Genomic DNA, 25,632 nt, shown 5'->3' on the forward strand with positions numbered 1-25,632 from the left:
GTGAAACTCTGTCTAGTATTTTATTAGATTTCGTTTCCAATATGCCTGTATTGGAAGATTTAGGAGACAAAAAAGGCACAAACTCACATTTAAAGAAACAACGAGATAATCTAACCCATTCTACAAAGTGTGTGTCGCCAAAGGAAAGAGCACGATGAACCCACGGGAACGCGTCGGGGAGGCCCAGCGGGGATGAACCCAGAGGGGTGCGGCGTGGGGAGGGGGACAGGGACACAACAAACGGCCCCGCCAGCAAACCGGCCTGGCCCAGGCTTCGGCGACCCCGCCTCCGGACCCCCAAACTCACCCTGCACGGGCGGGAGCGAGGGTCACGGCGCAACCGTCGCCCTACGACGGCCCAACAGCCCAGCGGGGCCAGGGGTTCTCGCCGAAGCCGGTGGAAGATACAGCACGGTAACGCTGTGCGGTCCGCACTACGCTCACTAGCGGGAACCAAGCATCGAGACGGAAAGGTCTTTACAGGATTCGTCTATCCCAAGGCTGAGGGATGCTTTCACTTCGGATTATATTGGAAGGGGAGAAAGCAAGGGGCAGGGAGAGGGGAAGTATTCAGGCTGGAGTTCCTGCGGGGGTTTTTTTTCCCCCCCCGGCAAGTTTTTCCACTAATCAGGAAAGCTTTGTGCAAAAGCTTTTACTCTGAAATCAGAGGATCAAAAAAGGATTGCACGGTGGAATGTTACAATCTGCTTCCATAGCGATTAGTGTCATCGGATAGAAAGCCTCTTGGATAACAGAAATGGAAAGAACAAGTGTGCTATGTGTATTCTCAGGTTGTCCTCAAGTGTAAGAATCCCTCAAAACATAACCGACAAACATGAACAGAAGTCAGTGCATAAATTCTCAGTTAAAAATACTTTAAACTGAAAGAACGGTAACTGGGGCCTACACTCCTAGAATACTTCTTGAACAGCGATAGAAGATGCCACAAAACATCCTGGTCCCAAATAGGCTCACAGATTAAAATTTAGTTTATTCACCTATTATACAACAAATTTGTTTTACTTCTGCCTGGTGAGATTGCTAAAAATCCCTCAAACCCCGCTCCCACCCCGCAAAACCGTCTGAGGTCACTGAGAAGAGCCTGCCAGAGTTACTGGTACAATTCAGAGCTTATTGCACTTAGACATGAGTAAGGCAAAAAACCAAACTAAAAATAAAGGGATAAACTGCCCCCTCCCCAGAAACCAAACGCCATCCTCTCCCTCAAGAGCATGCCTCATCCTCCCTCGCACTGAAAACAGCTCAGACCCCAGCACACCCTTGTTCAGCATGGGCACGGGGTCACGTCAGGATCTCCTGCGTGCAGGAATGTGAAGGGCTGAAGGAGTCGGATCTATCACAGAATGCCAAGAAGACTCCTCAAAAGTGGCGATACGCCCACGGCTGTGTTTGGCAGTCAGTATTTCGCGTTAGGGCCGCCAAATACAGAAGTGGAAAATAAAGTGATTACTACTAGGGAAAAAAAAGGAAGAAAAATCAAACATTGGGCCTTAGGCATAAGTAAAAAAATTGTTGGTTTTTTTCCTCATATGTATTTAATAAAGCAGCATTTCTTTGATACTGTTCTGCTTATTTGATTGTCTAAAGCTGATATCAACACAAGGGTAGTTACAGTAAGTATTTGAGTTCATTAAATAACCAGAGCTCTTTACATTGTTTAACAGTATCCTTTGTGATTTATAAGAACTGACAGATATCCTAGAAAACTGCAGGTTTTTATAAGTTGCTTTTTTTTATAGCATGAAAGGAGGTATTTTAGCCAGTCTTGCAATGGGAAGAATATTATTGCTGCGCAGAACCACCAACCCGGGCACCTGAATATCATCAGACACCAAGACTTTACTTGTACATCAGCTTTTGCTACATCCCAATTTGTCCAGGGAGAATCACATTACAATAATTTTAGCTTTGTAAGTTATGGGAAGTCTTAGTAAATAAAGTACCAGGAAATTGCAACATATGTCAAGCAACTTTCCACAATGATTTTGTAAGACTGACGCACACAGCTGAAGAACAACAAAGCTACACGGGCCAAAGCCACCATGTGCCACTAAACTGAAACTCCACAGTTCCGTGCTGAAGGCCCCAGCCTGGGGACGCTGAATGCAGCCTCCGGGCAGTCTTTAACTCATACGCTAAGACAGAACAAAAAAATGCCGTGCAGAAGCCACGTATCACAATTCATCGCAGGCCAAGAACTATATCTGGCTACTCCTGATTATGTGTTCAGATTACATGCCATTAAATTTCTTACTCTGGGAGTAAGGATCAGAGCATAGTAATTTGTGGAGTTGTTTTGCACTCTAAAATACTGACAGTTTCTCTCTCCAAACAGACGTTCAAAGAATGGTGAAGGGCTGGGCAGGAACAAAGGTGGCAGTTTATCCCACTTGGAAAAAAAAATAAAGTAAAAAAAAAAATAGAATAATCTAAAGTCACCACATCACAAGACTATTATAGCTAAAAAAGTCACTTGGAAATCAAACAGGGCCACATGGAAATTGGTCTGAACACAATGAAAAAAAAGGAGGGAGGAGTGGTAAATACAGCGATCTCTAAGTCACACGTCTCCAAGGAGCTGCCTCCTTCGCACACGTGCTAACGTCGGAGTGCTTAGTACCAGACGGTCTATTTGCTCACAATATGAAGGGGCATCTAGAATTAGCTATGGGAGATTTAAAATCGCCTGCCGATTGGATATAGAAAGGCTTGATCCAGAGATGGTCCGTCAGTCAAGAGTGTGGATTCCCCGGGCCTTCCTGACGACTGTCTTGCAAACTAAAATAAAGAGACATCAGAAAACACTTTAGAACCACTTTGGAAGAGCAGCGTGCCAAACGACGTGTCAGACGGAACCTTCAGAAAGCAAATGTGAGATACATTGTCACCAGTGCAGACAATAGCAACACTGCACCACTACGCTTCAGCACTAAGCCAGAGCAGGATTTCCAACCTCACCTAAAAACGATAAACAAACATTGCAATTTAAACAATCTATTAAGTCCAGAGGCTACAATATGATTGAGGAGATCACCAATTAATTAAGAACTGGAGTAAATATGAATGAAGAGGACATTAAAAACATTTAAGTTGCATTAAAAAAAATAGAATCTATTATCAGAAGACATCCCTTCAGACACTCCCTCACCTTGCATGCCCCACTTGGTTACCATCAGCCAAGCCGCAGGTAACAGAGGACAAGCAGAGACAAACAGTCCGTCCTTTGTCAGGTTGTGGTTCTGCCCTGCCCCATTCTCCCCAAGGACAGCTGGGGTGGTGCTCTACTGCCCTAGAAAAGTTGGGGCTAGGAACTTGGGAGTTCTCTAAACAAATAGACAGTCTCCTCTTTCTCCTTGCCTTCTTACCTCCTTCATATTAAACCATATTTTTGTACAGTGTCTAAAAAAATCCATCAAACACCAAATCAATTACACAATTTAAGAGAATACGGTTCAACTTTCTCACACTGCTTCCATGTTATCATCCAGCACACTGCCTAGAACACAGCCTGGGGATCTGGCCAACAAAAGCAAATTCACATATGCACTCCAGTACGATAGCCCTTCCCCTGCCCAGTCAGCACACTCGCTGGGACACAGATGGGAAGTCAAAAGCCTTAAAATTATCACTGCTTCTCCTGTAACATTGAAGCAGAGCTCCAGGCCCTGGCCCATTAGTAAATACTGTTAACAACAAGAGGAAGAAGTTCCATACACATTTGCAAGGAATTTTCAGTTTTGGATTGTATTCTAACTACTTGCAGGTCCAACCTATCCTTTCAGGACTGACAAAAGTTTCTCTGCATGCCATGGAAAGTAACACACACAGTACAGAAATAAGAATAGCAGTAAAGTCTCCGAAATGTTCTAACACATTTTCTTATGCTTTTCACTCAGACATTTCTTTAGAATAGCTCTGGAACAAGACAGTAAACTCACTTGTCAATTTGTCAGTGAAAGAGGTTCACTGCAAAAACAATTAATACCACAGATTTGCCTGCCAGAAGCTATGAACAGGATCATTTCTTACCCTAAATAGAGCAACAGAGAGGTTTGTCAAACTCTTGATACCTACGGTGCACAAGGAAGAAGTCGTATTAGTCATCTGCAGCCGTCATTCCTTTCACTGGATCTTTTTCTCTCATCTGAAAGAGGAAACACTATTCAAGTACTGATTCTCACATGGTACTATCTCAGCACGTATTAGTACAGAACACATTAAGCTACCTCCTTTATGTAAGATAGATTTTAGCTGAGCATCCCAAATCTATGTTCATGAATGTGCACATGACAGCACCATTTTCTGGTTAAGCTGCAGGTCTGTGAGGGATCTGGAACCATTATCCCAAAGGCAAAGCATACAGGAAACTATAATGAAATGCCCCAAAGCATGAAGGAAGAGAAGGGTGCGGTGCAGTACACAAATCAGGGAACAATGTAACCATTGTTACTATGAGAAACATGAATTTGGTAAGAACCCCGTTACATACCCTCACTACCTGCTTTTAATACTTAGAGCTAAAAATGCTTTACTGAACTGGTTTTTGGAAACAAAGGACAAAAATGACCATTCAGCTTTGGGTAAAAGCTAATCAAAGATATCAAAGCAGTAAATGAATCATTGCCAGTGATACCCTCACTACGCGTGGTTCAATCCATTTATTGGCTCAACAACAAACAGAAGTAGTCCATAAAGATTAGGAGACGGCAGCACAACAGAGTCCTAGCCAGTCATTCCAACCACAAGCAGCATGACCTAAATAGCAGGAGGACAATACGCACCACGCTAGGACAACGCCGCAGTCTTTCTATACTGCACTGGATAGAAGCAGTTTCTCACACAGCCCACACCTGCCCCGCTTTTCCACTGACCTCATCCAGCTGTCGCTTGGTCTCCTCCTCCATCCTACGAATGTCCTCCATAGTCAGATCGACCCACTTATCAAGCCAGCAAAAGAGCTGCCGGTGGAAGTTTGTGAAGAGACGCTTTTCTTGCTGCGAAGGGAGGAGGAGTAAAATATACAAGTGAGCTTACTCATAGAGCAATTAATGCAGATCCAACCGGATCATAACAATTCCCAGAGATGTGTACACTGAAGAACCAGCTCCCTCGCCCACCTTTCTATATAGCTGCCACAATTGGAAACTGGAGTTAGCTGATTTTTATTCTTTTAACAGAGTATCTAGAGCCTTGAATCCCTGGAGAAATGCACATTTTTTTTGTTCAAGCCTAGACAGCAGCTTGCACAGCACATTGAAAGAATTAGTGAATGCTTTAGTAATTTCCTTTGATTTGACAGTACTATTCTAACTGAATAAACTGCTCCAGGTTGGGTTTACTTAGAGTACAATAGCTGGCCTGAAGGTGCAGAAAAAAAGGAGAAACAGGATAAAAGTATTTTCGAAATAATCCCTGACCTGCTAAAAACTCGAGGTCAGCAAGCATAAAGGGTTGACATGCACCCATCTTGCTTTTTTCTTTTGCAGTGACCTAAAAAAAAGCCTAAACTTGTTTTCCACAGCCAAAAACCTTTCAGCAGAAGTAACTACTGTGCACAAGCTACTTCAAGTTAGGAGCAATTTACTTCTATTTTATAAGAGCTAAGCCAGACAAAATCACTATATTAGATAGAGGTATACAATGCATCTTGGGAAGTCCTCATTAAGGAAAGACACTTCAGTATTACCAGTTCTAGTTTCACATCTGATAACTTCCTTTCATCAGAAGTAGCTCAACTACTTTGACACAAACGTGTAGCTGAAGAGACACTCATAAAGAGAAAGGGATTCAAGGCACTGCTTTGTTCAGGGCTTTTGTTACAGGTATTGGAAATCCTGCAAGAGTTCTCCTTAGATTATATCACCAGGGAATTGCTTTTGCAGAAGCAGCACTGTCGTTTATCAATATTAACCACTGACAAGTCTCCATGACATGAAGTCGTAGGCATGGCCCTGCCTGGAAAACAGAACATACTGATTCTCAGGTCTAGCATCCTGCTGCAGTTCATGGGTAATGAACTCTAACACAGCAAAAGCTCTTTCCAGGGTTTTTGAGTTAATAAAATTTCCCATCATCTTATTTTTTATAACACAGGTTTTTCAAGTAGCAGTCTAGGAGAGGAAAACATGACTTGAACTACAGGACTTGCCAGAAAGGTCCTCAGCTGGTTAGGATCAGGTGACTGAAGCTGTAGCTATCTCCCCACGAAAAGTTGTCTTGCCCCTGACCAAAATATCCCTAGTGTGCATGCACCATTCTCATCATTCACAAATTAACTTCCTAATAACGGCAATGCTCAGGCTGATCTGTTCAACAATGCAAACCAGGCAGTTTACCCTCATATATTAGAGTGAAAACAGTTCAATAGCCAAGTCACAGAACAGTCAGCCAGCCCTGGCCTTGGATTAGCAGCAAACTGAATCCAGCGTAACTGACTGCAGAGTATCAGGCAGAGGCCTTGACTGTATTGCCTGAGGTGACATCACTGTGTTTCAAGTCAGTAGCTCCAGGCAGGACACAGTATTGGAAGAAGCTCCAGTGCTAAAGCAGATGGAAGATGAAGCATGCCTCATTTCCACATTTCTCCCCATCATAGAGCTCACTTACCTTCTGTATAAAGTTCTCAACTTTATTTTGCAGACCCCACCACTTGAACTTGACTGTTACCAGTTTGTAAGCACACATGTAGGGGCAGTCTGTCTGTTTGCCCAGCTCCTTCTGCAAAGACACAAAGATACTCGCATCAGGACTCAGGTCAAACATCTTCAGGAAAGCAGCTCCTTCAGTCACAACTATTGAAGTCTTTCCACAATTCCTCATAATCACCTTGCATTCTTGCCTATCCTTTGTCAAAAAATGTTGCCACATCTTTGACCACCTGGGTCTTTCAGGACATAATAGACCCTAATGTCCTCCACAGGTGGCCTTCCCTCCATTTTGACGATGAACTATTCCTTCCTCTTTGCTGTTCTCCATTTTTATTCCCGTTACATTTATGTCTTTCAGTATCATCACTGTAAGGCCATGGCTACTTAGTTTCCTTAAAAGCCTTCTGATAAAGTCCCTATCTAAAACATTTTGGAATTACATTGTATCTCCCGAGTCATCCACCAAATTATCAAGCTTTAAAGAAAACTCCGCAAGGTTTGTAAGGTGGAGTTTTCCTATTTCCTTTTACAGGAGCCATATCCACTCTTCCCAAATGAATCGTATCAATTCTAAGTCCGCCTGCCAGAGATCAGACTTGAACACTCGCAGCTCCCAAGATCCCACTCAGGGTCCGTTTTAAAGGGCACTTCTAGAGTCTTCACATTCCAAGGATTTAAGTGAAAGGTTAAACACTGCTGCTCATAACTCAGCTATTTCACCCTTGAATTCCCTGGGGTGAACCCTTGGGCTTAATACCAGACGGCTCTGGCAATTTCTTGGCACTCATTCTATCTATTTGTACCAAACTCTTCCATATCCTTTAACTTCAGAACAGATCACAGCTGAGTTCTGTGTTTCCTTCTACAGAACTGAACGCACGGGTTTCCAAGTATCTCTTTGGCTCCAAGCCCCCGTATCCACACTTTAGTCATGTGAGATGATACAGTTGTGAACTCACGCAATACACACCTTCCAGTTGGGACCCAGAGGTCCACGTCCAGTCTTGACAGATTTAAATTTCGCTGGATCCTCTTCTGCTTTGTAATCCTGTTGGACAGACATACAAGATTAAACACAAATTATCCTACTGTTACCCAGCTGCTCATTCTCACAAAGGATTTATTTTTCTGGTGGGCAAAGACTAACCTCTAACTGCCTTCTCAAGAGCTACTGTTTTCAGACTTCAACATTAGGTCAGGCACTCTTCAAGGAAACATATTTCTCCCCCCTGTGCTGTGTCCTAGACCTCTGTGAAGAAGTGGTAACAAACTGATATGAACTTTGTAAGGACTCTTCTTTTGGGGTAAGAAGACTATCAGATCTGTAGGCCCTCAGGATAGGTTTCCTGGAACCACTCGTTCTTTGGGAACTAAACATTGCTGCTGCAGAAAACGGCTGTGTTCTCTGGAGCCACGGTATCTGCTATTTTTCACAGCACTGTATCAGTACGATGCTCACGTACTACACACCAGAAGACAAGTACAGTCAAACACACAGCATCACCAAAAACAAAGAGGAATCAGTTATGCCCGCTATTGCACAGGAAACAATTTGAAACATTTTCCTCCAACACCTTGGATTTAGACTGAGGTGTGTACTCCTACTGCCAGTTCCATTAAAATGAAAACAAACTCAAATCATCATCAGTTCAGTGCCAGAAGCGATCAAGTGGTAGCATCTTCTTTGGGAGTCTTCTGCTTCAGGTGAATTCTCCTTGCTCTTTAATTCAGAGTAGTTTGTATTTGCAGATACATCTTAGTACCCACCTAACCTATCAGAATCGGAAGCTACCCATGTTCTGCTAATTCATCTTTAGTAGAAAGAAAAGCTAAAATAAGTACTAGTTCTGGTTCAATACCCAAGGCCAAGTTTGAGAACAGGTAAATTAGCCATGTTTGAATGGTATCAGAAATAGCAAGTGGAGAAACTCAAACAACATTCCATTTTTATATAGGTGGGGTTTTTTCCAGTACAGTACAGAAACATCCCTTAATTTCTGACATTAACTATAGTGATTCTTAGAACAAAGTATGAGCTACACAACTTCAAGCTACACTTGTGAAGCCACGGGTCAGCTTCAGAGAGAAGGCAGTTTAGAAAAGATCCCACATGGAGAGGACAGTACCATTTCTTGCTACTCAAGCACCATAATCAGCTGCAGCGCTGCAGAACTACATACACTGTTACACGCGCTGCAAGGCTAAGTAACGCACGCTACACGCAGTACTGACACGGCTTTTAATAGCTTGCTTAAAAACTTTGACGGAATGCCTTTCCTCCTCCTTCCATTCTCTTGTTTGTCCTGTTACCCATGACCAGCCCTGGTAACACAGGCTGTACTTTATCCCTCTTTTAGCACAAGGCCTCCACGCTAGGGAGCTCGTACCCACCTACCATACCTTGGGCAGCACTTGACTCCGATCAGCAATGTCTATATAAATAGCTTCTACATTCTTCCACACATCTGGCTCCAGTTTATGAACCTGCAGTGAAAGTACAGGAGTAACATAACTGATTCAACTCCAGAACACTCCCATTCTAAGACTGTAAATAAAAGAAACCGATGAAGATGCAGACACCCAGTGTTCCTCTTCCATGTACGGAGAGGACACCACAGCAAACACACAATACGAGACCTTCTAAAGAAGCAAAGGTGCTCACACAGAACAAGTGTTTGGGGAACAATTTTATTCAGCATATATGAGAAGCCGACAGGAGGGAGTCTCTGCCTCGCTAGTGCGATAAGCATTTCAAATCCAAGGACACAGCGAACAGACAGTTCCACAGAGCAATTCTCTAATCTAGCACAGAAAGCAGCATTGTGACATTAAAGAGATGAACAAAATACACGACACAAGCACTTACATTCTCTTGTGTTCCAAGATCTGATTTATGCCAGGTTTCAATTTTGATCAGGAAGTCATCCTTCATATACTCATTCTATCACCAAAATAAAGCTTTTTGTTATTCTCTGGATATACAACTTGTCTTCTCATTAGCTAGATAAGCATTAGGAAAGTCAGCTCAAAGAATTATAACTTGATTGGGGTTTGACTTCGGGAACTTCATAATCACCTATAAACACATCACTGGTTTTAGCAAAATTGTTTGATTACTACATATGTAAGATGAAACAAACCTCGAGCTGTTTACTGGAGGGAAGGTAAGTTCCATTGTTTTAGTGAAACATTTGGAGTTTATAAACAGCTTTTTCTTTGAAGGACAATATCTGCCACTATTTAGAGTTTTGAAGGGGTAACATAAATTAAGTAGGCAGAGATTGTCTCTTCAAACAGATTATTGATCTAGCATTCAGTGCATATTTGGATGTAACTCTTCAAATGAACAACGTTATTAAACTGATGTGTTGAGAGCTTTTGACAGTGGAAAGCAAAGGGACAAGAAGCACAGTTCTGCCAAGCAAGCAAAAAACTTTCCATTTCTCATTATTACTGTGAATAGAAAAGGACTTCCAAAGGTAACCCTATCCTCCCTCAAGGGAGTAGAAACAAAAGCGCAAGCCAGTGAAACACACGCAGCATGTAAAAAGGAAATATCAAATTCAGAGGACATTACTCAAAGGAATATAACGGTATGAGTTAACTTTCTTATCATCAGTTTAACTAGGCAGTGGTACGTTCCCGTTCGTAAAGCTGAGCACTGCTGCAGTTAAGAAAGATCTCTGGCCCTAACTTGAAAGCGTTTGTGGATATGCTGCTGTTGGTACCAGGGTTTAAATCTACATGATCCTACAATGACACTGACAAAAGCTAAAGTGCCTTTAGCTCAGGCTAAAGAGCTTATTACACCCAAAGCACTTCACTTCAGACATTACACATGCTCCCATAGATCATCAGTAAAAACAATACTTACTGTAATAACTGCTCCAAGAAATCAGCACATGGAAAGAAAGAGATACAGTACTTTAGTGAAAAAAGAATGTACAGCAACCATAGCCCTCCTCCCACTATCAGCAACACAGGGACAATTCCAGGTTCCCAGGGGGCTACTGATACTAGCAGAAGTCAATAAAAACCAGCTAACTTCACTCCCTTCCCCTCTAGAATTTCTCAGACTTGGAGAAACCCAGAGGAGCAGCAAATTAATTATGTACTGCCACTTCTGCTCTCTGGACTCCAGCCAGCTGGATGAGAAGACGGAATAAGTATGTTCAGCTGACAGCATTTCACCAATCCTTTCTCAGCTTGCAGATAAGAAACCTCTCCGTAGTTCTGAAGTAAACACTTGCTGGATTCCAGGCCAGTGCAGACCTCATCGCTCCTGCACGCAGTAACCAGACCCTCTGCATCTCTGCTGCTCATGGTAACTAAACTCCCTGGATAGTAAGGCTCAATTATTCAACACAGAAAAGCAATTAAAGATCCTGTAACAGTCAGTATCTGTTCTACTTGAACCATCAGAGTATGTTGGCAATTCTACTCAAGAATAAGGATGTCTGAAGCTAGAGCGGAACTTTGCTGTTTCGTCCTGAAGTTTAACACAAGGGCTTCTTTAAGAAGCAATTTCGTTTCAAAGGTACTACTACAACTTGCGAGTTTCCAACCCAACATCCTGTAGACATCCCCTATCACCTACCACGCACATCCAGCTACCTACTGCCAGGCCTTGGGCTGTTCTACACCCCCTAACAATTTGAAAATTGCTTTCTACAGCAATCTACAGAAGGCTAATTATTCAGACTGACATGCTGGGAGGGAGGGAGAGAACAAGCAACCAGAGCTGAGGCTAATTTTTAAAAAGCTGAACTTCATCTCAAAGAACATTTCATTATTTCTGCAAGAAGGAAGGTTTTTTCCTGGTAGTCCAAACAAAAATACCAGCAGTAATTATAAACCAGAGCATTCCCACCTTCCCATTACTACACCCTGACGATGCAGCTGCCTTAAAACAGGCTCCTTCACCTTTCTAATTTCTTCTCTGTGGGGAAGACTTCTCATGTGTAAAGCAAACAAATTAATCTCTTTAGAAATGTCCATTAAAACTTAGATGTTCAGCTTGCTACAAAATTAGAGCCCGCACTTGAGGCGTTACAGCAGCAACTCCTACACATTTCAGCTGCAGTTATACCTTCTCAGTTTCTTGACATTTGGCCATGGGCCATACCGACACTCAGAAGAGTGGAACTCACATCAAATTGCTTTTCTAAAAACATTTAGGCAACATTAATATTTAAGTCAGACTACAGAAAAGACGACTGTTCTCCTTGGCACCAGCCCACGGTTAGAACTACTAGGCAATCCTCACTTCGTTTTTACTGTAAAAGTTGTAAATGCAAACGACAACAATGTCATTTACAGTTCATACCCTCAAAGGAACAAAGCAAGGCTTCCACTCAAAGTACATAAAAACAACATATTACAGCACAAACAAGCAAGCAGAATTGCAGAAAGTCACAAGCTAAGCAGGTAAATTCCCTCAGTCTGCAGCACGTCTTTGGTAATGGTAAATAATACGCATATTAAAGTAATAATTGAGGTTTTGAGTAGAGATATTGGGAAGTGTAAGAAGGATGATTTCATATAATTAAAAAAATACCGTGAGGCACAATTAACTAAAAATATTGCTTTATTAAAATTTTGAAGGTTCTGTGTACTAGCTGATGTGGAGGTAAGTAGCATGCTAGTGTCACCTTGTTAGGAGAGGGCACGGGCAGAAGTACCACTAACTCCCACGCAGTCAAACCAGGTTCAGTTCTTACCGTGTCCCTGGCTCTCGAGTTCAAAAGAAAGCCACAGCACTTGGTGTGAGCCTGCACGGCATTTTACGCTGCACGAATATTCACATGAGGCCATCAGAGTCTCCTCATGGAAGACCACAATACTGAAGCACATCCCAAAGCAAAATGCTAATGCGTACGGCAGCTACACCACATACACGGGTTCTCCCCCCCGCCCAGTACCAACTAGTGCAAGTTTCAGTAACTTTCTGAGCTTTTCTTGATTCACGTCAGGCTGGCAGATTCTCTAACCAGATTTGCCAGCCTCCGCATAAAAACTGCCTTCTGCTCCTACCTTCACAACAAAGCGCTTTCTATCTTGTATTTTATGTTAGCGTTTATTACAGTCCAGGATTTTTTTGGTTATGTTGTAATTTCTAGCATATCAAAATCTGAAATCCGTTTGACTGTGTTGGAAAGTCTTGTACTGGATTTTAGCACCACATTTTTTCCATTTAAGTAGAATTTTAGCAGTGTGCAAGTGAGGGAGATAAGCAGCTAACAGTATCAAAACAGCTAACTGCATACCTTTGTTTCAGACAGTGGTGGAGAAGAAAGGAGCACAGAGCTAGGCATTATGCTTAACCAAACCTACGGGAGTCAACTTGAATCTGTTTCCAAAGAACTGTTTGCATTTAAACTAGTTCAATGTACTTAACACAGAAATACACTGGACATTTACTAGCCAATTTATTTAATATGCAGAAAGAAAACTACATAAAAATAAGAAAAATAGGTTGTAAATAACATTGTTTCTGCATCTTGAATTATGTGACACATTAAAAACTTGTTCTGCAGTTGATGATGGTATCTGAATTTTGTATCTGAAATAACCACTCTACCGGACTGCTGCACGTAATTTCATGTACTGAAGTAACATTGTCCTCCCTCAATGAAAGGCTTTTTCTGTATTTTAAAACACTTAATTTAAAATTCTCTTAAGTAAATAGTTAAAATATATTTTTTTCGATATTGAGTTTCAACAACAGTTGGAATTCAAGTTTACCGTTCCCATAGCAACTGTAGCACTACCAAATAGCAGAAAGACAAACATCATAAAACACAGCCAAAAATGCTGCCTGAATTTGGAGGCAAAGTCAAATTTGGAGTTCCTACAGCAAAGACGACCAGAAAAAACAGCCGTGGTTAAACACTGTGGCTGATAACTTCAGTGAGTAAATAAGATACTAAACACTCCAGTAGAAAACAGGTTTGACATCATTTCACCACTTTGCACAGCTTCCTCAGCCTCACCCCAGACTGACAGACGGATTCACTTCACACTTGGTGCATGACATGGGGATATCTGTGTCAGGCCCCCAACCCCAAAGCAACTCGCAGCACTACCTGTTCAATCTTCACCACCCTCGGACTCTGCAGCTGAGCCAATGTCAGTCACACAGCACCCGCTCTCACCCAGCTGCACTAAGCAAGAGGCAACCAAGATCTTCCCCATTTGCATCTTCCAGATTTTTCCCCACCAGGTTATGCTGGACTTGAGTCCATTTCTCTAGTCTTACACATCTGTTCCTTCAGTAGGACCAACATCCAGTCCTTAATCTGTTCTTTTCGTTACCATCTTCATTCATTAGCAGCACACCAGACAAGGGCATTTCTTTTAACTCCATAGCACTATATTTTGCTTTTCCTGACCACAAGAGAGCTTACGCAGAAATCCAAGATTTAAGAGCTGAAACAGCTTCCCTGCTGGCTACCTCCTTCCTTATCCCCTTCCATCCTCCTCCTCGCCCCTAAAAAAACAAAAAGCCAACAATCCACAGTCGTCCTCATGCACTCACCAGTTCTGCAGTAGGGATAGGCGTTCCATGCTTTTTCGTGTATATTCAGAGCTCCTTCAGGGGCCAGCATTCGCACAAATGTTGGCACTTTGCTGCAGAATTTGGAAATGGGAAGAAAGGTATTAGTAAGAACTACATGTAATGACAACTGTGGCCCAGACACTATGGAGACAGGCAGAACATCACGTGAAATGCAGACGCTAGAGACTCGCACTTGAACATTCATGGAATTGGTGAGTTCTCCTCACCCCCAGTGCGACGGTTTCGAGAGACTGCTGACTGAGGCAGGTTAATCTAAACCTTCTTTGCATAATGAGAGGAAAGAAAAAAGAAGGGGAGGGGAGAAGGAGACTGAAAACAGGTTGAAATCTAGCAGGCATTTTGGTCAAGTAGGAAAATACCAGGTAACAGGATCATATTTGCTTTTAAAAGCTCGGAGCCAGATTTTCCTGGGACGATCACCATGCTTACAGGTGTGCACAGGAGTACCAATGATGCTCACTGCCAGCTGTACCATGGGCCAGCTGTTTTTGCACTCCCGTCTTACCTCCATGTCTTTTAGCCTGTACACAAGCTGTGATTTCTACAGTTGCTGCCACCCTATTGCATCTTCCTCCAGCTCCTCTTGCCCAAGAAGCCATGCCCAGCTCTGGGAATAAAATGTTCTACGTACCTCTGTAAGTGGTAGATCTTGTGTGTGTACTGCCCCCGCTCTCCATCTCTTTCATAGGGTTCGTTCACCAGGACCTCCACGCCTTCACCTCCGCCAGTTTCATTTTTACTGGCTTCCGCCACAGAATACAGCTGTCCCACTTGATACTAAAGGAGTTAAAGACACACTGTTGTGAGAGCTGTAATTCAGAAGGCGTAACTTTACCAGAAGCAGCCACGGATAAATGTATTATCTGGGGAGAAGGCAGAGAAAAGAAAATCCACTTGTGTGCCCAGATAAGCAGCTCATTTATTTTTATTCTGATATAGGAAGCCTGAGTGGTAAGCTAGGAGGAGAGCACTCCCAATAGGATAGTTACCTTTAACCCTTAAATCTCAAGATCCAAACCAATACAAATTCAGAAGTAAAAAGTAAAACAAATTAAAGGAGCACCAGGACATTTAAAGAGAATGCGGACGACCTCAGGCACACTGTAGCAAAATCCATTGTTTTTCACTCTTTTTGGCACACAGGTGCCCCAACTGTTCAGGTCAAACAGAGAATAACGCACTGCCAGTCCTAAATGAATAAGCATACAGTACTTTTTGTCCAGAAGAGTCCCGAAGCACTTCACATGAAGCTTTTTGACAAGACAGAGAGTAGGAGGGAAAGGAATGAAGAATTGCAGAAGGGACATAGAAAATCAAGCGTACTTGCACCATCAAATTTAAGTGTTCTGAGAAACATACTTGTTAGATGTGCACAGCTTAGGAGCCCATTAGGATCAAAGATGAGCATCACCCAAGTGCAGTTCAAAACAACTAAATAAGAAGCTTGAAGTAAAGAGAGCATTTGCACCAGTGGGCTTTCCAATGAAATGCTGCTGCTTCTTAAGGCTGAATATACTGAAATTACCCTTCTTGGCCTTTATGACAAGGCCTACTGACATGCTCAGACTCTTTTGCCAAAACTGACAGTATGATCTGACCAGGTCCTTCCAGTGAACACCCATTTCCCTTCTGAACTCATTTCAAACTCTCTTCTGTCAAGTTCTCTACAACTAAGCCTCTTCTTCCTTCTCAGCTGTCTTTATCCAACCCCAAATGATGTTTTATTTTCACGTAACTAAAACCATTTGAAAACTTTATCTAACAAAACAACTGAGCCAACTAGTGTCCCAGATGACCAGCTGATCCACGCTGTCATTGCCATAAACCCCTATAGTTTTTTCTATCATCTTCATTTTGGGTTGGGGTTTTTTTGTGTGTCACACTTCCTCTTAGCCCCAAGCATTAAACCACTAACATGGAGAGCACAGAATTTCAACATACAGTAAAATTCTTATCATAAGATCATTTTTCAGTCTCTTACAGACTCTCAGCAGCATTATTTCCTAGGAATCACTCAAACTACTTCACACTAACACAATCTTGTTGATAAGCAGCATGCCGAAATGTTTCACAGGAAAGAACAGAGGAAAAAAATCAAGAATATGAGCAAAAAGAGAACATTCTTCTCTGCAGAAGATGTAAAGACTAACAGACTCTTGCCTCTGGTAGCTAAAAAAGAAATGCAGAGCCCAAAAGAAACATGATCAAATGAAGAAAATTCAAGCAGGTCTCTTTGAGGTGAAGTTAGATGAACAGACAAGGTTCGAGGATGAAGAAGCTAAAGTACCAAGACAAAAGGAAGTGTTTAAACTTAACAGAGTTAAGTTTTCAGAACTGAAAGTGAGCAAAACAGTAACCGCTGCCAAAGGCAGTAGAGAGAGACAGTCTGAAAGGGTAATCCACAATGCATGAGATATCAGAAGTGCAATGATTTAAAAAAAAATTAAAATCAAAAGCCCCCAAAACTCCAAAACATAACTATAAAGCAACAGAACACTGTTTAGGCCTTCTTCCTTTTCTCCAGCATAGGGCTGTGCAGCAGAATCAGGAATAGCACTTACCACTCCCTGCACCAAAACCCAGGCTGGAAAAGTGGAACACTGCTCTAAGCTCACAATCCAGAAATACTTGGCTGGGCTGGTACATCTTCAGCAATGAAGAGAGATTTCTACAGTGGTTAAATTTATTTCATTGTTAGAGTCCAAAACAAAAACAATACCTAAGCTCTACGGTGTTTCATATCACCTGGTGCTAACAAAGACCAAGAAAACACGTATTAAAAGCAGTAGATTGTAAGCCAAAGTAATAAGGCTACATATCCCGGCCTCATGTCATCTGGGGCAGGGCAAGAAGCCCACCAGACCACTTTCAAGCTAAGTGCAAGAGCTCTGCTGGATGTCTCCAGAAGGTACTGGCCCAGGTTATACAGGCACTCCTGCCCTGGCTGGACAGTTCCTGCACTGTCACCAGCAAGCTGGATTCTGGGCTGCAACACAACTCTGCCTTCCGGCATTTCAGACACTACACTGCTTTCCTCATGACCATACATAACAGAATACTCTACTCTCTCCAAAGGAGCAAAACATTAGAGTTGTGAAATCTTAGAAGCAAGTGGATTTAGTAGAGTAAGAGCCACAGGTACGCTCATAGAGAAGAGATCTTATCATGGGCCTGGCAACTACAGCGTTAGATGGCAGGACTGAACGGCTTTGACTGCTTTGCAGCAAGTCTCAGGATGGGTCTCCAGGGGCACAAACTAACTCCTCCTTGTAACAGTATCTCATTCATTCCTTCTCCCTTTTCACATACATGGGTCGAAGTTCAGACACTAAGAGGATAAGCCCTTCGGTTTGGCATCTTCACCATTTAATCTCCCCTGTTATTTCTGATCCTCTAATCGCATTGATAAAAGAGGAAAAGTGCCAAATAAAACTGTCCCGATGAACAAATCTCACAGCACCTGCCTGTAAAAGTTAACTGGAAAACAGATTCTGGTTCTATTAAGCCCAAAGTGTCAGACAGATCTATCCTGCAAACCTGAGAGTTCCAACAACCTTCTTATCTTTTGCAAGAACTCATGTCTTGATCTGTGTTACAACACCTCTAATAAGGCCAACAGCACATCTTCATTACATCAAATATCTTTCAGAAGGCCTGATCTCAATGTCGCCATCTCCAAGAGCAGTTACTTTCCTGAAAGCAGCTTTGAACACAATTAATAAATAAGAGTCCTTTGCGCTTGGCAAGCTCCTTCCCATGTGAGAGGAACAAAGAGGCAGCACAGAATGTGTACACACAGCTCTAATCCATACCAGCATTTCAAAGCAGCAGCTGGCAAGACACCCACACAGCCGCTGAGTCCTCACTCCCCAAGTTGGCACTGTGCAACGCGATGTTGGTAAAGGTTAGCACCTAAGATACAACAAGGTTTTTTTCTTTCTGCTCCCTGCAGTGCGACAATGTATAAAACAACACAGGAGTGCAGCTTGCAGCCCGCACTTGAGCGGGACCACCTTTTGGCAGAGTTTCCTGGTAGAAGACAGATCTGCTACAGTCTAACTCCTACATCCCAGCCTTCAACTTGTAGTCATCACCAGGGCTTCTCTTCCATCGTTTTGTTCCCATCCTTGCAGTTACTTGGCTAACTGTTCAGCACTGATGTCTTTATTCATTAAGTCACATCTCCCCAATGCCTTCCTGATCATTAGTTTTCTCCTGAATTCCTTACTATTGGTTAAGCTCCATTTGCTAGGGTGGAGGGGACTGAACATAGTATCCCTGGCATATCACACAAGGACACAGAAGACTCCCTCAGCCCTATTACAATGCCTTAAAGTCATAATTCATTTCATTCCCTATCTTACAAATTGGCATCAGATTTTTTGGCAACAATTTGCATGCAGGAGGCATGAACTCTTCAGTCTTTTCAGCAAAAGCTGACCATATTAAAGCAGACTCAGAAGTCCTCTTGCCAGTGGAGATGATGAATAAGCAGCTACACAGTCAAGAGCCACAATTCTCCAGAGCCCTATTTAAGAGTTGGTGCACAAGGCGATCCTTGAAAGCAATAAAGTTTTCACAGCTGTTTCGTAGTAGTGACTGAGCGGTGCACAGATGTGTCAGCATCTTTCCACACAAGAAGGGGGAAGAAGCAATACACAAATGCAAAGCAGTAGTCATCCTTTGGGTCAATACTGGAAATAACCTTTCTTCTTCAGCATATCTTTAAAAGTACCACATCACACCAGTACATATGCAAAGCTAACTGAATTTTAGAACTCTTCACTTATCTAACTGGTTCCTGAAGTGCAGCCTATCACATGAGAACCACCAGGCTTTGAAAAGAGGATCGCCTGGGGACATGGTGACAATACACAAGTTTGGGGAGAAATTAAATCTGGTCAAGCTGGTGGTCTATACACAATCCAAGCCCATCAAGGTGTAGACTCTGGTATTTTTGTTCCTTCACTTTTAATGATGTGTATTTGATCTGCACTTTATAGACTTTTCAGTAGGTTATTCAATTCTCTGGAACTCCTCTGATCTAGAGGACAGGATACACCTTCTGAAATAGATGACTCCAGGACGTCCTCAGACAAGGAGGCTGCTAGAGACCGACAGATTTACATACTACCAGAAACCTCAATTTTCCACACAGGCAGCCTACACACAAGGCTCAAACACTCCTGGCACTGAACAGCCAGCCAGGGAGGGAAAAGAGCATAGCGATGGACTCGCTTTAACTGGATGAAGGTTAATCCTAGTATCAGAGAACTGAGAAAAACCCTGTGCTGGGTTCCATCCAGTCATCCAGTCTAACCTCCTCAGAGAAACAATCTGTATATTGATGCTTTGACTTTCTCTTTACACAGCTTGATACCTAGGAGGCTTTACTACGAGGAAGAGCTCCTGTTACTTAGGTTAAGCCCTTCTGTTTATTAAGCTCTGGAGTACCTTACCATTTAACTTAGAAGTTTGCATCCTTTGCTTATTCGATAAAGCTTATCGTGTTAGTCCTTTCCTTGTCAAGCACTTCCCCATATACACAGCACTCAGGCACAACAAAAGATCTAAACATACTTACTCTAATACTTCAGTTGGACTTCTGTTAAAACTGCTTCAAACAGATGGATGCAGAAAGTATATAAGCTACAGGTTAGGAGTAAGCAACAGACAGACTTTTAGCATTAACACCCTCATTCTGGAACCAAAACAAACCTGAAACCGCTCTCTGATCAGAGGTCTAGGCTTTCTATCAGCAGGCCATGCCTGTCACGCAGCAACAAGGAATTTGGCTTAGACATTGCCGTTCTTTTACTAGACAGCCCCACAGCTACAGGAACACACCACTCAAGCTGTAAGCTGTGTTCTGTCAGTAAAGCAGAGTTATAAAAGGGGTATGCTTAAAACAGTGCTGCCACGATCCTGCTCACCACTGTCTCTGCCACAGTAGCTGCTATATTTAGGGAAAAGAAAAACGAACAAGAGTGTTGTTATCACAGCTCTCCCTAAGAGTTAGAACAAGCCCTTGATCAGAGCTCACAAACCAAAGGCTTACAGCCAAGAATAACACGGGGAGAAAAAACACGCCTGGAAGGATTTCTGCAAAAGCTGGAAGACAGGTCTTAATAAGTCCTAAGACCAATATACACAATCAGTCTTTTGCTATACCAGCCTCACAAATCAGAAGAAATTGTTGCTCTCTGTCCACGAGTTTAAAACAAGAGTTCCAGCAAAACACAGTTTAAAAGGTAATTTAAATTTGTATTAAAGCTTTCTCTTCATGTTAAAAAAACAGAAAAAAGAACAATAGTATTAATCAAAAGGAAACTGTATTTCAGAGCAGTCTGACAAGTCAAGATTTGTAATCAACACATCTGAAAGTACTTTACAGGAGAGATAATCAGTACCCCCAAGCTTAAAGAAACTCTATTATTTGGTCAAAATGATGGTGAATGAGTAACAGCTCACAGGGGTCCTAAAGAAAGCTATATCCTTCTCTTGTACTTTCCAGTTTTTGTTCATTCAGTCTGCTTTGATCACAAGTTTATTTACAGCCCTAAAGAAAGGAAGGAAGAAGTAAAGGACTTACCTCCTCCACAGACACAGGCAGGATAACGCGGCTGAAAGGGAATACAAAAACAGAGAGTTAACAAACATCCTCGCAGGTGCAAAATTTACATGATGCATTCCTCACAGCAACGGCTAGACAGCTCTCCTCTCTCCACGATATTCCAACATCCACCTAGACCTAAAATCCCTAGTGCTTACTTTTTAGTCCCAAGACCATTTATTACATGACAGCCTCAAAGAGACTCAATACACGAGACAACATAACTGAAATTCTAGACTAAAACTGTCTAATTCTCATAGACCCTTACCAGCCTACAAATCCACACAGCATCAAAACAGTTGCATGTTCCTTCTCGTTACTTCCTTTGAACGGTCACATCTTATTTCTCACCAAGCTGTAATAGAGTGTTCCTACGTGCTTCCGCAATTCTGCAGAGATCTGTGATAGTCACAAGCCACTGCACGACTTGCTTGTATGTCCTAAACCAACACTAAGGAGAGAACTACAAGGAAGGCTTTCTCAGAGCTGACTGCAAAGGAAGGTGTTGCCATTTCTATATATGAGTCATTTTTTTTTTTCACGTTGTGGTTTCCTGAATGTCTCTTAGAATCAGCTATGGAACAAATACTGTCAGAAGTCACACTGAGATTTTTTGGAAAAGACAAGAATAAAACTAGATTTAAAAAATGCACAGATGTTAAAGTCTTAAAAAATACATCTATCTCCAAAACTGGATTTGTATTTGACCTCTGCTTTCAGTAAGGATGATGTTGAAACAAGCAAAGCAAGATACAGATACGAAATGGATACAGCTACTGTGGATGGAAGAATTCCCAATTCTTTGGGAATTAGTCTCAAAGAAATTAGAATGTAATGAGATCAGAAAAAGTCCTCTTTATTAATAAACTGCATTTTAAAAAGCAATGCTCATGAAAATCAAGAGGGTTTTTTTTCTACACTAGAGGAATGTTACCAGCAAGATACCACAAGAACAAACCATAAGAGGGGCAGAAGGTTACAGATTATGCAAGATTACTTATGACAGTAACGGTTTATGCCAGCTGCAAAGTACTGCAGAAAGAGCTGCTGAGAATGGTGGATGAAGTTCAGCGTCAATAAAAGCAAAATAATGCACTATAGGCACTCGTCTTCCCCAAGCACATGGGATTAATCAGCCCAAAAGTAGCTATCGCCAACAAATAACTTGGTGTCCTAAAGGAAGTGGAAACATCAGCTCAGTGGCAGTTCAAAGGTAAACACAGCATCAGCAGCTGGAACACCACAGGTACACAGACACACAAAAAAGACAGTTACGACATAATCTCTCATGCATCAGCATCTTGAATATTGAACATAATTCTGTTCACCTCATCTCAAAGAGCATACAGAACAAGTAAAGGAAGGCAAAAAAAGATGATTTGAGATGGGAAAAAGCTTCTGTGTGAGAAAAGAGTAGCTAGACTAGACTTTTCAGCTTGGAAGAAAAAACAGCTAAAGGGTTAAGATATGGTAGAGCATCGAAGTCATGAATGGTGTGAAAAAGTGAATAGAAAAGGAATGACGACTATATCTTACAACAGAACAACTCAAGAAAGAATAAAAATCATTAGGCAATAAATCTGAGACTTCTTTACATCATGCCAACTTAAGTTACGGGATTCCTTGCCAAACAGAGGTATAAGAAACTTCAAAATGGGCTTTGGTCAATTCATAGCAGTCCATATGCCACTTATTGGTAAGATATACAGAACAACAATCTTTCTACTCACTATTAACACAGTTCCCTAAAAATATCTGCTAGAAGGCAAGAGGACCTTTGGTCCAATTCAGTATGGAATTCCTTACATAAGGGAGAAATTTAAAAAAAGAAAATGTATTTCCACAGGCAGACTATGTTATTGAGCATATTATTAGGTTAGTTACCTGGTTAGTACTGCTGTGGGGGGATAGGGATAGGGTGATAAGTAAAGGTGAAAGACCAAGAAACAGGAAAGAAACAATGGCTTTTGAATGGAGGTTAAGTATTTTTCTTTAGAAAATTTGGCATAAAAAGACCAATGTAAGCTAATGAAATTCTGTTTAGGAAATCGGATGACACTAGAACTGAATATTATCTTAGAGTTCAACGTTCCTGAAAACAGAAACAGAAACCCAAGGAAGTTAAATAGTAAATAGTTTATAATTCGTTCAGCCTAGCAAACCAAGATTGCAGGGGATGACTAATACTTATAGGCAGTCGAATGATAAAGAAGGAGAAAGAAAGAGGATCCACAGAAGCAGCAATAGGAACAAAGACTACTAACTTTAGGACAAAACCTGATCAACTCATGAAAAATTATATTACGTGGTTGCCTGCCATATCAAAGGCCTGAAAATGATGTATATTAAAATCTGCCTCAAATGACAGAAAAGGGAACTACAGCTGCAGAGAAGGTCAGTGTCATTATCGTCACTTCACAGGAGAGGGAAGTGAGTCTCTACACTCTGATTCTCCTCAAGGTCTTCAGACACAGTTTAAATCAAAATAAGGAGAGCAAGGCAAGACCTCAGCCAGCACTTACAAACCCCCAAACCAAAAACCTACAATCGAACAAATGAACAAAGCCCATGCACCATGGATAGGCAGAAATGAAGTCTGAAAGACTGAGGACATCAAATGAAAACCTTAAATCTATCACTGCATAACCATCAGTACCAGAAGCTGTACCAAAACGATGATACGAACTGTCTGACAATCAAACACGAGACACCAGGTTTCTGTTATATTGCTCGATTTCTGTAACGTCTCCTAAAATACCTATGGAGCACATAATAATACCCGTTTGATTTAGTAGGGAGCATGTGACAAGGGGTCTCAGAAATGAAGGAGTAATCTGCTCAGATGACCTGCAGTTACAGCTCATACTTTTACCATCCTCACCAGGTAGAGAATAAGGTACCTGTGTGCAGCGTTGGGGCAACCAGAACTAACCACACAATAACAGCCAAGTACTTCAAATCTCCAGGTCACACCAAAACAAGTAGTTTCTATGTGCCTTAAACAATTGCTTCCTGGAACGTGAGATTCAGACAAAGCTCAAATATCAAGCAAAAGGAGCAACTTTCACCTACAACACCACAGGAGATTTGTACCAGAATGGACAGAGTGGCACAACTCGGAATGTGCAACTGTTAAAGGCAGCTGGGAATCCCAACAAGTGAAAAATAAATGCTCATTTCTAAAGTACAGCGGCAACCTTGAGAGTCCTTAAAGCTACATATGTCTTAATAAAGGCACAAAAACGGGAAGAAAAGAAACAGGACCATAAAGCTAGTGACAAAACTTAAAAGGTTTGGTGACCCTTCTGAAAACAGAAAGTTTCCTGTATAAGGAACCAAATCTAGTAATTCTGCTCTTTTAATCTTCAGTCTTAACATTCACACTTTACATTTTGTTCCTAAAACAAGCAGTGTGAAAGTGTCAATTTGGTGACCTAAGTTATAATAATATCAAGTAAAATTACTTTTGGAAGTGATGCTCATCCAAATGAACTTTTCCTACTCTCAGAAATCTGAAAATTCCAAGTAAACATGTTCCTATCTGTATGAGACACCCTGTAGTTAGCACAGCTCACTGGCAAGTGAGCTTTACTGCAGCAGAGGGCAGGAGCTCGGAAGCAGAAGCATGAAAAAGATACACGAACGTGAATAGAAATAAACCAGACAGCTGCTCTAAGAGGAAAAGTTCATTAACCCACTAAATTTGTTGGAAAATACCAACAAAACAGATGGTATAGAAGAAGTTAATTATCTTTTCATGCACCTGAACCTAGCACTTAGCCTAGGGTTCTGCCTGTTACGCAGTTTAACAGTACAGAAGGTAACGGAGTCTCTATGTAACAAAGACCAGCTCCGCTGCTGCTCTTAAATCCTGCACCCCTATTGTTGGATAAAAATAGCAAGGGTTTAAGGATTGGTGGGGGAAAAAAAAAGTTAATCAAGTTTAAAGACAACTACAAGGATCAGTACAACCCTCAACATAGTTTTAATCTTTAAATCCACACCACGATCTGGAAAAGTAATTGCTATAAAGAGGACACTGTCATGTAGGTAAATGTGTCTAAGAGAAGACCTGAAAACCCACTTTATCATTAGGATCAAAGCTATCTTCTATAGAGGAGGAGAGGAAAAATTAAAAAAAAAGTGCCTCTTCCATCAGTCAAAAGAAGTTTAAAAGGATAGAATGCACTTAACTTAGGAATGCATTTAAGTTAACCTCAGGAAGTCAGGAAAAAAATGTGCAGTGTACAGACCTCAAAGACATCTAGACAAAGTGCACCCGTCCAAAAGAGCAAACCCTGTGAGCAAACCTAAGGCAGCTGAACGAAAGACTATGACAAGCGATGTGACTAATAGTTACGCTCTCACAGCAGATCGCCCAGCCTGGTTCCAGCCCTTCTTCCCCATCCTGGGGCAGAACAACCGCAGCAGCAGCCTCAGGGGCAGCAAAGAATTCCAAGGTGAGTTTTCCACACCGAAAAAATATTTTGCAGCTACCTTATTTCTGGCACATCCACTCTTGTTGGAGTCTCTAGTTGGAAATCGCACAGCTCAGGGAGAGGAGGGGGAATCAGAAACAGGCTCCCCGCTGAGCCCTGTCACAACCAGAAGCGGGGGCAAGATGCCGCTGCCTCCCACAGAAAACTCGGTGCATCCACCCTCCCGGCCTGGGCTGGGCTCCGGCAAGGCCCCTGGCGGAATCAGTGCCCCCCCGGGCCACCAAGAACACCCCCCGGCCCCTTCACATCCCTCCCTCCGCTCCAGTGCGGAGC

The 25,632-nt window shown here is 42.1% G+C and overlaps 1 protein-coding gene across 1 annotated transcript; it reads right to left on the bottom strand.

Moving 5' to 3' along the window:
• Positions 1–4,117: 4,117 nt before the first annotated feature.
• On the bottom strand, positions 4,118–20,870 carry PITPNA (phosphatidylinositol transfer protein, alpha; the record flags this gene model as incomplete). Its single annotated transcript, XM_009872206.1, has 10 exons — positions 4,118–4,165; positions 4,893–5,015; positions 6,628–6,738; positions 7,639–7,716; positions 9,069–9,152; positions 9,535–9,609; positions 10,543–10,550; positions 14,206–14,297; positions 14,879–15,024; positions 20,840–20,870. Coding segments are annotated over 10 exons (796 nt in total), but the record flags the coding sequence as incomplete, so codon positions are not given.
• Between the last annotated feature and the right edge of the window lie 4,762 nt (positions 20,871–25,632).

Source organism: Apaloderma vittatum, unplaced genomic scaffold (assembly GCF_000703405.1).
Source record: "Apaloderma vittatum isolate BGI_N311 unplaced genomic scaffold, ASM70340v1 scaffold37870, whole genome shotgun sequence".
NCBI lineage: Eukaryota > Metazoa > Chordata > Aves > Trogoniformes > Trogonidae > Apaloderma > Apaloderma vittatum.